At 43.8% G+C, this 13474-nt stretch overlaps 1 protein-coding gene across 1 annotated transcript; it reads left to right on the top strand.

Annotated features, from left to right (window-relative positions):
• The first annotated feature begins 4677 nt into the window (after positions 1–4677).
• On the top strand, positions 4678–13209 carry CD300E (CD300e molecule). Its single transcript, XM_006869684.1, has 5 exons — positions 4678–4723; positions 8086–8433; positions 11257–11265; positions 12110–12209; positions 13080–13209. Exons 1-5 carry the CDS (start codon positions 4684–4686, stop codon positions 13207–13209), a joined length of 627 nt encoding a protein of 208 aa, XP_006869746.1. The 5' UTR covers positions 4678–4683.
• The last annotated feature ends 265 nt before the right edge of the window (positions 13210–13474 follow it).

Raw genomic sequence — 13474 nt, forward strand, 5'->3', positions numbered from 1 at the left:
ATATTGGTCTGGGTGCCCTGGGGTCCCTGCAACTTTATCCCAAAGGGCCCTGGTATGTGTGGGTCAAATGTGCGGATATCAGCCCATCCCACGCTAAAAGAGGGCCACTCTAATTAACATAAGGTCCTGACGTGGCCCTGACAGAATCTAACACCTTAGTCATCAGAGAAAGCAGTTCGGAAGTTATTTAGCATGCACTGCAGGGGGGTGCTAACCCCGGTACATGACTCTCCTATATTGATTTACATAGACAAAAACAAGTAAGAAGAAATTTCAGTTTCCCAGGGTTCAAAATCCTGCAGGGTTCTCTGAACTGAGAGGCTGAATAGCCACTCTCTGAGACCTTCCAAGTCTCATTTACGGGGGTGAAACCAGAATATACCCCGCAAAATTTCCTCTACAAAGAGAGGAACCTTAAGGAGAGGGAGTGAGCAGATACACTGTTCATTCAAATTGGGCTCCCGGTGAGGCCGAGAAAAGTGAAACAAAGGAGGAGTTAGAGGAAACAAAGGCGGGTCTTACTACCCGCAGGAGCAGCGGCAAAGAGCCCTAGGGTAGAAATCAGTATTAGAGGGAGGGAGAGAGACAAGACAAGAAGGAAGTGAGAGACAAGGGAGAAAGCGGAGAAAGATCCCAGGGAGAAACAAACACTATTAGACAATACAGTCAATTACAGACAACCCAAGACAAGTACAGGAACTTTACCAGGCTTTACCGGTGAGAAGATGCCGGGAAGACTCTGGGCGTCCGGCCCTCTGTCCCTGGCCAAACAGGGAGACCGGTCTCACAGACAGATTTTTCTCCGGAGGACACACCAGGTGCCATGAAATCAATTGATTCAATTATTTGCGTCTTCCCGCCAAGCGCTCAGACAGGGAGTCGTGAGTCTGGGGCCCTGGAACGTTTCAGGGGGCGTCTCCCCCCCTCCCCCACAAGAAGTTTCTCCTCCCTGGAGCTGCTGTAGGGCAGAGGCTGTAGGACACTGGCCATCCCAGTCGAGCCCCCAGATGTTACAGGTTCAAATCCCAAAGAAGGATGATGACCAGGATAATGTCAATTTAGAGAATTTTATTTTATTAGCACAGCTATAGCCAGACGGCAGGGAGACAATAGCTTCTCCTAAGCCTGCCATGTTGTAGGGAGCTGGCTGCTAGTTTATATAGGCTGCATTCCTGGCTCAGGGTCTAGCGACTTATCTAAAAGAATTTGCTGAAGCAGGGAGTACAGAAGGAAAAGTAGCAAGTTAGTTTGCTAATAGGGAGACTAGATAACAGCTAACAAGGTGAGGGCAACAAGGCTACAAATCAGTTTACATAGGTAGAATAACAAGACTAAAAACCAGTTTGTTGTTGTTATGTGCCGTGGAGTCGACTCTGACTCATAGTGACCCTGTACAGGGTTTCCGAGGCTGTAAATCTTTACAGGAGCAGAACACCTCATCTTTCTCCCGCAGAACAGCTGGTAGTTTCGAACTGCTGACTTTGTGGTTCGCAGCCCAATTTGTAACCACTATGCTACCATAGCTCCTTATAAACCAGTTTTCATAGGTAGAATAAGAAAACTATATATCAGGTTACATAGGCAGACTAACAAGGCTGCAAATCAGGCACATTGGTGCCAGGGTCCTTGAGGTACATAGTTAAGTTAATTACTTTACGGAATGTCCGAGGTCTAGAATCACACAATAAACACCATCTGTTAGGCTTGTGTTTGTTTTATCTCTCCTGAGGCCAGGGGAGCTATGTCTGTGAGGCTTGTTTCTGCTCTATCTGCCTCAAGGCCAGGGGAGCTGTGTTGGCTTTAGCAATTCTGAGTTTTCAAGGAGTTCAATTGTTTCAGGTTAGAGGAAGGTATTGGGATCTTCTGACTCTAGGAAATGGTTGAGAGGGAATCATGAGGATTCCAGGTCTTCAAATAAATTTTATGATCTGAAATAGGCAACCAGAAATATGCTGTCTACAAGAGATACATAAAATACATTGAGGCAGCCTAAATGCCCATCAACAGAAGGATGGTTAAGCAAATTTTGGTACATACACACATGGGATACTATGCAACATTGAAGATTAATGATGAATCTGCAAAACACTTCAAAATGTGGATGAATCTGCAGGCACTATGCTGAGTGAAATAAGTCACTTGCAAAAGGACAAAAATTGTTTGAGATTACTGTTGTCAACAGTTAAGACAAGGTCCTCCTCCAAGACCAACTCAAAGGGAACACATAAGCAGGCATGTAAGCTTGCTGGTGACTGTGTTGGGAGAAAGTCAGTAATGAACACATGGGCTGAGTTCGACCATATTCCATAGACTCCTGTCGATCTTGAGATGAGAGAGAGAGAAGAAGAAGGGCTGGCCAGTCGGAAGTCTGGGGAGACTTGGGAACTCCTGAATCTATGGACATTGACCTAGCCATGGAAGGCTAGAGCTGAGAGTGAAGCATTCAGCTGATATGAAATTGGGGGAGATGCACAAGAATGCCCAAACTTGCAGATAGTACCCATTTGATCTAGCTTCAATGGCTTGGTAACCAGAGCTCGACTAGAGAAAGATAAAGAAATTTGATAAAGAAAACAAGTGTAAATTGCTGCAATTTGATGAACTTTGCCTATACTTTTGGATGTAGTAAGGAGCTCTGGTAGCATAGTGGTTACAAATTGGGCTGCTAACCTCAAGGTTGGCAGTTCAAAACTACCAGCCATTCTTTAGGAGACCTGTAAAGATTTATAGCCTTGGAAACCCTGTGCAGGGTCACTATGAGTCAGAACCAACTCCATGGTACTTAACAACACAACAACATGGATGTAGTAGCTCAAAATACCAACTGAGAGGGAAGGAGTCTTCACATCAAGGATCAAGTCTATCCCCTGGGTATACAGGGTTGATAGGGATAGACAACTTAGACACTGGCTACCTAAAATGAGGGTGGGGTGGGCTATAAAGGCAGGAAGTGGCTGGCTTACAAGTTTTCAAGATGGAGTTTACTTTCAGAGTGTGTGGGGAAAGGTACAATCTCAACTGAATAGTTTTCATCTTGTCTAGACAGGTTTGGTGAAAGGAGATGGGGATGAGATTCTTAGGATTCAATAGTAAATAATTATTATCATGAGTAACTGCAATGGTCACAATTGTAAAGGGGGGAATAGTTAATCTCACATTTCAGGAACAGAGGACCCTAGGGCCATCAAGGGAGAAGAGCATGAGCAGAACATGGGATCCTAACCAGAGAAGCAGCAACACTAGAGATGGAGGCAGAGGTGATAGCATGAATAGATAGAGCAGCGGAGGACTTTATACTCTTGGGAAATGAAAGGCTGTGTGCTGGCAGCCAGGAGGCAGGCTTGCAGAATGTGCCCTTTGGTTGTTTAAATGATTATATATTCCGGAGTATCTTTGTGTACATCAAAACTAACCATAACAAAAACAAAATCAAACCAAAAGAGCCCATAGGGAATAGAAACAAACAAACAAGTTATGAAAAGGTTTTCTTTTTTTAAAGAAAAATGTTTATTGTGAATTGTGATAGTTTACAAGGGAGAACATTAGCTTTACATTTATCCTATTGTATATCATTTCATTGCCATGGTTAAAATCCCCTCCATGCATCATCAACCAAGCAAAGGATATAGATCCTGCAAGTCTGCTCCCCCTCCACCCCCTCTCCATCATCAGCACACAGCCCCTCTTCCTCTCTGGGTCTAGAGTCCCCAGCCACTCCATCTCTCCATGTTATTGTCTCTGCCTCTATCCCTGGCATCACTGCCTCTCTGGGTAGGGTCCCACACTCCACTCTTCTTCCTTGATGGTTCCAGGGACCTCCGCTCCTGGACTGCAAAGTCAATCACTCCCCTCCTTTTGCTACAAAACGTCCACCTTTACATTTCCAATCCTCACAGTCAGTCGAAAAGTTTTTCTTGATAAAAGAAACATTCTATGATGATTTTCAGGGTTGAGGGAGGGAAAATTATTCATAGGCTAGAGGGTAAACATGCGTTAACATAGGTGATGGGTCAGGTAGTATACAGTAAGAAGTTTCCTATGCCATAGGAAAGATGAAGGTAGCAGAAGACATATTGAAGAATGCAAGAGTTAAAGTGAATAGAGGTCAATACTGTTAACTGATGGTACATGGGGTGGGATTGGAATCATTGTAATGAATCACTGTAATCTGATTTGTTGAATGTATAACTGATGATCTGCTCTGTAAACTTTTACTCAATTCACAATTAAAAATTAAAACAGATAAACAACAAGGCAGGGAATCACAGAGAAGGGAGCAACTGAACAGATCAAGGAAGAGGTATCAGGCAGGAGGATGCAAACATGTGGTAGGGGACAAACGATCTTCTCTGTTGGATGTTTCATATATTGTCATTGACTTTCATGAATGAAAAAAGTGACCTAAACATTGTATTTTCTTTAAATGAAGGAAAAAAAAATCCAGCAGATCTCTTACACTGCTTTTATTCCATTCTCTGAACATTTTTCTGTTCTCTTCCCCTTTTTATAAGTAAGATTTAAAATTAGGAAGTCACTGAGAAGTTAAAAAAGGAATCCAATGAGAGATAAACACAAAGGAACTTTGAACAAGAAGAAGGTGTATAACTTTAGGTTCTCTTACAAATATCTGGATTCCACCTGGGACCTGAAGTTTCTGGGAACAGCATCTAGGGAGAGAAGACCATGTGGCTGCCCCCAGCTCTGCTCCTTCTCTGCCTCCCAGGTGAGTAGGGCTGGGGCTTTGGGAATCTGGTATTTCAGGGGGGCAGGATGGTAGGTAGTAGGGTCATTTCTAGGTTTAAGCCAGAGGTGAAGTGTCAGCAGAAATGAAAAAGATTACATCCATTCACTCATCTATATATCCTTCTAAATATTTGAATATTGATCTACAAGTCCTACAAGTATTGACTGAGCACCAAATATGTGCCAATACAGTTCTGGAAGATGTTTAATTATAGCTTAAATGTTTAATTACATATTAGAGTACAAGAAACATTTGTATTCTAGAAGCTACTGGTTGAACGCAAGTGTTAAGTAACTATGAAGGAGTTAAGAACTAGGTGGCCCCAGCCATCCATTTTGCCTTCTGTTTGTATGTTTTCAGTTATATTTGATAGTGTATTTATGCCATGTATCACGGCCCCAAAGTTTGTCCCTGTTTTCATTTATAGTTCTAGACTTTGCATTTAAATCTTTTATTCACATTGAGTTCATTTTTGTGTATGATGTGAAGTATGGGTTTTGTTTTATTCTTCTGAAAATGGATCTCCCATTTTGACAGTACCATCTGTTGAAGATACTATATGTTCCCCATTTACTGTGTTTTGGCTCTTTGTTGAAGATCAACTCACCATAGGTAGATGGATTTACTTCTAAGTTCTCAGTTCTGTTCGTTCCATTGATCTTGTGTTTTTTATTGTACCAGTATCAGGCTGTTTTGGCTACTGTGGCTATGTATTAGGTTTTGAGATTGGGAAGTGAGAAACGTCTTACTTTGTTCTTCTTTTTCAGTAATGTTTTGTTTATCCAGAGTCTCTTTCTTTTCCATATAAAGTTAGTGATTAGTTTTTTCCACCTCTTTAAAGAATGATGTTGGAATCTGGATTGGAATTGCATTGTACCTACCTATAGATTACTTTGAGTAGTGTTGACATTTTACAATGTTAAGTCTTTCTAATCAAGATTCTATACCTCCATTTCTGCAGGTCTCTTTTATTTTTTCATAGTAGTTCTTTGTAGTTTTCTTTGTATAGGTATTTTATTTTTCTGGTTAGATTTATTCCCAAGTATTTCATCCTTTAGGTGGCTATTATAAATGGTATTGGTTTCCTAATTTTTTTTTCAGAGCGTTCTTTACTAGTTAAAGGAATACAACTGACTTTTGTATGTTGATCTTGTACTCTGCCACTTTTCCAAATCTTTCCATTTGTTCCAATAATTTTCTTGCCAAATCTTTGGGATTTTCTATGTACAGGATCATATTATCTATAAATAGAGAGAATTTTACTTTTTCTTTGCCAATTTGGATACCTTTAATTTCGCTTTCTTGCCTTATAGCTCTGGCTGAGATTTCTGGCACAATACTGAATAGGAGTGGTGATAAAGACCATCTTTGTCTGGTACTGTTCACAGTTGCCTATTTTAGATACCTCATATACATGAAATCATAATACTTGTCCTTTTGTGTCTGATTTATTTCATCTAGTATACTGTACTCAAAGTTTATCATTTTGTTGTTGTTAGGTTCTGACTCATAGCAACCCTGTGATTAGTAGTGGTGATAAAGGGCGTCCTTGTCTGGTTCCTGTTCACAATGGAACGCTTTCCGTTTCTTTCCGTTGAGAGTATTAATTGGCTGTTGGTTTTTTATATATACCCTTAATTATGTTTAGTATTTTTCCTTTTACCTCCATTTTATTGAGTGGTAGAATGATTTTTTATAGTTGAACTCCCTCATGAAACATGAAAACTGCCCAACATGATGACCAGACACTTCCTAGGTGGCAGATAGAAAATGCAGAGATTTAAAGGAGAAAGACTAGCTCGTGATATTAATTTAAAAAGAGTCTTTTTTAATCACTAAAAGGAGAGAGACGATTGAGTGATCTCTAAGGTTTCTTAAGGCCCTTATAATTTATGGTCTTACATTCAGAAAGATGTTTAAGATAAGAGGTCCTCGAAGTCTTAGATGGTTGTTGTTGTTGATGATGATGGATCAATTGTGGACTGCAGTGGACACTTTGTGCATCACCATAGTTAATAACATGGGTACCTCAAGACTATTTGTGGTCTAGGCCTGGCAGATATCTTTATTTTCTTTTGACAGATGAAGTGGTGAAGGAATTAGCCCATTCTTCTAAGTAGAGAAGAGCTGAGAATGAAGTGGTGGGAGTGAGGTGGCTCTGTGGGATAGGCACTGGACTGCGAACCACAAAGTCGATGGTTCTAGTCCACCAGTTGCTCCATGGGAGAAAGATGAAACTTTCTGTTCCCACAAAGATTATAACCTCGGCAAGCCTATATGGGGTCTGTATGAGTTGGAACTGGCTTGGTGACACTTAACAACAATGAAAAGCAGTGGTTACTGGTGATACTTATCCAACAGTTGATTATGGACATGTCTTCCCAACTCTTCTTTCAGTGACAGTATGTTGTTAGCTTGGAATCAGTTGAGGTGAGATCAAAGGCTACAAATCACTGCCTTCCTCCCACCCACAACTCAACCCATACCTAAGAGCTGGTTTACTGACAGCTGGTACCCTCTTGTTTAAATCTGGTAATTTTTTACGTAAATTCCACAGCATGGGTGCAGTTAAACTGAAGCTGGAAACCTCTTCCTAGTGTTCAGTGATGTGACCTTTCCAACTCCACAGTTCTTTCATCCAGAGCAACTTACAGCTGGAGATTCCTCCTGGGTTCAGATTTTCTAGAGCTTCTCCTTTTTCATTTCTCCTTCTGGCTCAGTGCCTTGCTTTCTTCCCCTCTACTCACCGTATCCATCTGGTGTTACAAATCCTGGAATACAGTAATCACTTCAAATGTATGGAAGGGACCTGAGAGGGTTGTAATGCCAGCCTGAAAATGAGGAATGAAAAGAAAGATAAAAGGAACAGTTGCAGAATGAGGGAGAAAAGGACAAAGGAAGTGAGGTGAAGTCCATTGTAGAAGAAGGAAGTAAATTCTAAATACAAGGTGGGCAAACATTGATTTCTTGTGCATTTCACAGTCTACAACTACTCTCATATCTATGACACATTCTGAGTCTTTGAACATTTGGGATCTAGGTGTGGCAGATATCTTTATTTCCATTTGACAAATGAGGTGGTGAAAGGATCATCCCATAAATCCCAGATCTGTCTCCTCCACAGAACTCCTTCCTCTGGCCATGGGGATTTCTAGATTAAAGTGAAACTGATCATATTCGCAAAACAGCCAGAGTGTTTCTGGCTGGTTGCTTTGCTGAATCATTTGGCATTTTCATTCTGAACTGATTGCTCTTCTATATCCACTACCTCCAGAGTGTCAGGAAAAGTTCTGATAAGCTCATCTGGATGGAGACTGAGGATGTGGGCTTGTGTCTTCCAGGTTGTCTTCCTCTGACGGGCCCCGGCTCTGTGAATGGTACTGAAGGGGGCTCTGTGAGCGTGCAGTGTCGTTATGAGAAGGTGTACAGAGGCTACAACAAATACTGGTGCCGAGGAAAATTTGAAAAATCATGTAAAAGCATTGTTCAGACTAAAGGCAAAGAGAAAGAAGAGAGGAACGGCCAAGTGACCATCAAAGACAATGCTGAAAACCTCACCGTCACAGTGACCATGGAGAACCTCAATGCAGATGACGCTGGGTCTTACTGGTGCAGAATTCAGACAATTTGGATTTGGGATGTATTGTCATATGACCCCTCAGTTCAGGTTCATGTGTTTGTTTCTCCAGGTAACGGATCCTCACACTCCAGCAACAGAATTTTTGGTTTGTGACTGTACAGAAGTCAGGACCTAGGGTTTATACTAATGTGTGCGTCTGGGTTTTGTCCTCAGTCTTGGTGGTATTGGGAAGTGGGCAGGGTGGGGAGTGGCTGATCCTTCAACCTTGGGTTGAGTGGTCAGGGTGAGCATCACTTTTAGTAACCCCGTTCTCATAAGGGTTGAGTCTAATCTCATTTCTCTGAAGGCCCCTCTAGGCTGAACCAAAGTTCTTTCCACCATACCCTTTAGAAAGCTTGCCCAAGGAAACAAACTCCCATATATTTTCAGCTTCCTCACAGAAGATTCCCTACATCATGTTTTCCTGAAATTGACTTCACTTGGGGAAACTCATCTTTTTAATAGTCTTCTTGAGTGGCAGTTCCTTTTTCTTCTGCAGCCCATAGTCTCTGGGGCCATGAAATCATGTCCTAGATTCCCATCAAAATTTCCCAATGCCTTTAAAATTTGTGGAATTCCTTACACTCTTCGACAGTCCATCTATTGGCCCCCAGATTATCATTGACATTCAGTTACTCCAACCTTTGCCATCATCTTGGGAGGTTTTAATAAATAATTTGTCAAACACCCTTGTCCTGAGTTCCTTGACCTTTAGTGACCTTCATGTACACTCTTTCAGAATTCCATCCCATGGTAACATTACAAACTTGGTCATCACCCCAAACTTATCCATGTCCAGAATCTTATACTCAACGATTCTACTTTCTGACATCAATTTTCTTTACTCCCAACTATACCTATTCTTAACTTCATAGACATCTTCAGTCCTTTGGTCTTTTCCTTCATTTCCTTCCAATTTATTGCCTCTCCACCCTGTCCTGGTCTTACTTCCTCTTTAAGCAACTTGGATCACCCATTTGTTGTTGTTAAGTGCCGTGGAGTCAATTCTGACTCATAGCGACCCTGTATAGGGTTTCTGAGGAATGTCTGGGGAGCTCAAAATGCCTATTTTACAGACTAGACTGACCTTGCAGTGCAGTGCTAACCCACAGCATCACACCAGGACTCCACGGTAGACCATATTTTCTTCTTTAACCAGAACGTTATGAGTCAGAACCCACTTAACAACAAAAACAACGTCCAGAACCCATAACTGCCATGCACCATTTCTCTACCCACCTTACAGAACCCATCCCTGGTCCAAATAAAGTATCAACCATTCTGATCTACCTAAGATTGGGAGGTTTCTCAGAACATGAGGATTTCAGTGCTAAAACTTAGAAAGTACCAGCAATCCAGGACAAGATGATCACCCCATCCTGAAATTCACCTGCTCAGTACTGCTGGAAAAAAAAATTCACACAATGGCACATACAAGAGCGTCAGTAGAAGTTCATGGTTTCCAATATTACTCTCCTATCTTTCTACTTTAGACTACTGGTGTGGTGCTGTAGGATCAACACTGGACTGCAAACCACAAAGTTGGCAGTTCAAACCTACCAGCTGCTCCTCAGAAATGTTATACAGGGTCGCTATGTGTTGCAATTGACTCGACAGCCCTTTACAACAACAATCTTTCTACTTTATCAAGGGCACAGAGGATATTAGGCATGAACTCTCAATTTCTTTCCTTCTTCACCAACAAACATGTTCAGCCTAACTCACTCTTCTCTCTTTCCCTTTTGAGTTGAGGAAAATGGGAATTAAATGATTCCTCCTCCTTTCCCAGAACAATCATCCTTGAGACTGGATTCTCATCCCTGGCTCTTTGCCTCCATATCCCCTTGAGTCTACTTCCCTCTTTCCTCATCCATATTTTCATGCTACATCCTGATGTCATCTTCTTTCTGTCTCTGTTCCTTCGTCTCAGCTTATGAACATGTTCTTGAGTCTCATGCCCTAAAATGTGCATTTTGTATGTCTATAGTATCCTCTGCTGTGGTTGTTAAGTGCTGTTGAGTCAGTTTCAACTCACAGTGACCCTGTAGAGGGTTTCTGAGGAGTGGCTGGTGAATTTGAACTACTGACTTTGCACTTCAAACCAACCTTGTGATCCAGTGTGTTATCCCACAGTGCCACACCAGGACTCCATAGCATCCTCTTTTGTTGTTGTTGTTGTTAAGTGCCATTGAGTCGGGTCCGACCCATAGCGACCCTGTACAGGGTTTCCGAGGGTGTAAATCTTTACGGGAGTAGAAAGCCTCATCTTTCTCCCGCGGAGCGGCTGGTAGTTTTGAACCGCTGACCTTAAGGTTCGCAGCCCGATTCATAACCACTACGCTACCCAGCTATTTCTCATTCCTCTTTTCCACTTACCCAGAAGGCAGATGAATTAAATGATTCTTCCTTTGTGCCTTGTTGGGGCTGGTACTGAATTCCACTCTAGTGCTCACTGCTTTGTATCGGAATTGACCTAATGTGTGGTGTTGTAGGATAAGCACCTCACTGCTAACCGAAAGGTCGGTGATTCAAACCTACCAGTAAGACATTAACCAAAAGATAGCTTTCGTATCAGTAAGGTGGCTATGAGTTGGAACCGACTCTTCAGCATTTAACAACAATGTTCATGAATCTATGCCCAGAGGGCAGGGACAATATAGTTTCCATTGATGTGTCTCCAACAGCAAGGAGACCAGAGCCTGTTTGTTGAAACAGAGCCTGTGTTGAGTCCTCTGAAGACTCAAGCCTCTGTGTTGGAGATCAGGGGTCATGGGGGCAGAGTGGGGAGGAGGGTAGAGGCCATGCTGACAGTCTGGGATGTGTGAGGTCCTTGGGAGGAGTTGGGTGACAGCCTTGACACTGAATTTCCTGCTCCTTTTCCTCCCTGCCCCAGTGGTGACCTGTTGTGTTGTTAAGTGCCATTGACTTGGTTCTGACTCATAGTGACCCTCATTGGGTTTCCAAGTAGTAACTGGTGCGTTTGAACTACTAGTCTTGTGGTTAGCAGTCCAGTGCTTATCCTACAGTGCTATACCATTGGCGGGTAAGGTGGCCTTAAATGGTCTCCACATGAAAGGGAGTGCTTTGAGAGCCTCCACCCATGGTCTTGGGCCATAGGATGGACATCTTTCAGACTTCCCCCTGCTCTTCCTCTGAGCCTCCATCAGTGGTCTCCGGGCTGTAGGCTGGACCATCTTTTTTCAGGTGCCTCCCCTGTCCCTCCTATGAACCTTTATTCATGGTCTTTGGGCCATAGGATGGACCATCTTCTTTCAGCCTTCTCCTGCTCCTCCTCTGAGCCTCTATCTGTGGTCTTTGGGTCATAGGCTGGACCACTTTCTGTCAGACTTTCCCCTGTTCCTCCTCTAAACCTCTATACATGGTCTTTGGTCCATAGGATAGACCAGGTTCTTTCAGCCTCCTCCCCCTGCTCCTGACTTTGAAGCTCCTTATCAGGCTAGAGAAGCTCCCCCTAAATCCCCATCCTCACCCCAGGCAGAGTCAGAGTTAGGTTACTCTTGGGGTATGACCAGGGAAGAGCTCAGTTGGGCCCTGAGAGGCAGATGATGGGAAATGAGGTGGGGATGGGAGGCTTTCGTTATGCACACTTTACCCAGGGGGTAGCCCGGGTCAGGGTATCTCTCGAGCCCCTTCTATGAGTAAGTGTCTCCATGTGAATCCGAGTCAAACAGGTGCCTAGTTCTTGGCAGGGAAGCAGAGGCCTGATGTATGATCTTTCCCTTTAGCACCAGTGAGGACGACCCAGTCAGCCACACCATCCACCATCCTAATGGAGACTGTTGGACAGAACTATAGTGCAGAGGGGATATTGACCCGCCACCCACAGTAAGGACCTGAGTCTTGGAGACCATAGTGGGAAGGAGCTTGGTGCCTTACTGGGGACTCTGGGGTGGGGGCTGGTGACAGCATCCATGTCCTGAAATCTTCACGGTTGGCCTTTCCTCCAGCCCTAGTCCTGGTTTCCACATTCTCCAAGGCTTCAGGTGGATTCTGGGTGGAAAATGTCACTTGTGTTGTGTGTCCCTCCCTTACAGGGCAGATGCAGGGGCACAGGCCAGAAGCTGGTTTGGAATGGATGTACCACCTCTTTGCTCATCCCTACCTTTTCCCCAGTTCTTCCCCACTGATTCTGGACTTGGGATCTTGGTTCTGGGGTTCAGAATCTGAGGTCATCTTCAAAGAGCTCTGCCCTACTGTGGATACTGCTACCAGGAGCTGTTCTTGGGGTCTATGGGGAGAAGAGCTGGATCCAGGATGGAGTTTGGATCTGGGCTTCCTGACTTCACAAAGACATCCAGAAATGGTTGTGGTGCTGCTGCTGCCAGACTCTGTGGGAAAGAGGATGGAAGGATGAGGACTCTAAAGTCTGGGTGAAGATTGTTTTCCAGATGTTGATTGATAAAGGAAAAAATCTGAGGGGAAAAGGACAGAGGGTAGGCTCTGGAAAGCAGGTACTGTCTGGGTCCTTCTTCGTCTTTGCTCCACCACCTCACCTTGAAGATAGTACCAAGGGAAGTTCTTCACCAAGGAGTATGGGGACAGGGGCCTCAAGAAGGGCATCCCTGGTATGGGTTCCTCAGGCTTGATATTGAGCTATTTGGACTCTAAGTGAGAGCACAGGGAGAGGTGGAAAGAGGAGAGTTCTGGAACTTCCCCTGAGGAGTGATTCCCTACCTGTCTCTGTGTCCCCCACAGGTTCCTGCTCAGCAGTGTCCACTTCCTGCTCCTGGCCTTCCTGAAGGTGCCCCTGTTCCTGAGCATGCTCAGTGCTGTCCTCTGGGTGAACAGGACTCAGAGGATCCCTGAAAGACAAGAGTCAGCATGACCAGAAGGACCCATGAGACATCACCTCTAGGAATGCTCAGTCTCAGGATACAACACTCCAGACCAGATGAGAGAGACCCTTGGTCTCCACACCCCAGGGCAGGAGGAACATTGCCTAGACTCTCCTCGACTTGTGGGAGTTTTGTTCTTGTGCCTTGATGGGGGTAGGGGACTGGGTCTTACAGGACACTTGTTGGAGTCCTCAGAGCCAGGGAGGGAATGAGGTTCTCAAGTGAAGTCCTTCTTTCTCCTTCCCAGTCTCGCAG

This window comes from Chrysochloris asiatica, unplaced genomic scaffold, assembly GCF_000296735.1.
Source record: "Chrysochloris asiatica unplaced genomic scaffold, ChrAsi1.0 scaffold00132, whole genome shotgun sequence".
Taxonomy (NCBI): domain Eukaryota; kingdom Metazoa; phylum Chordata; class Mammalia; order Afrosoricida; family Chrysochloridae; genus Chrysochloris; species Chrysochloris asiatica.

Coding starts and splice junctions, on each gene's coding strand:
- CD300E (XM_006869684.1), top strand. CDS start 4,684: ATGTGGCTGCCCCCAGCTCTGCTCCTTCTCTGCCTCCCAG. Junction 4,724..8,085: donor GCTCCTTCTCTGCCTCCCAG/GTGAGTAGGGCT, acceptor TGTGTCTTCCAG/GTTGTCTTCCTCTGACGGGC. Junction 12,210..13,079: donor ATATTGACCCGCCACCCACA/GTAAGGACCTGA, acceptor TGTCCCCCACAG/GTTCCTGCTCAGCAGTGTCC.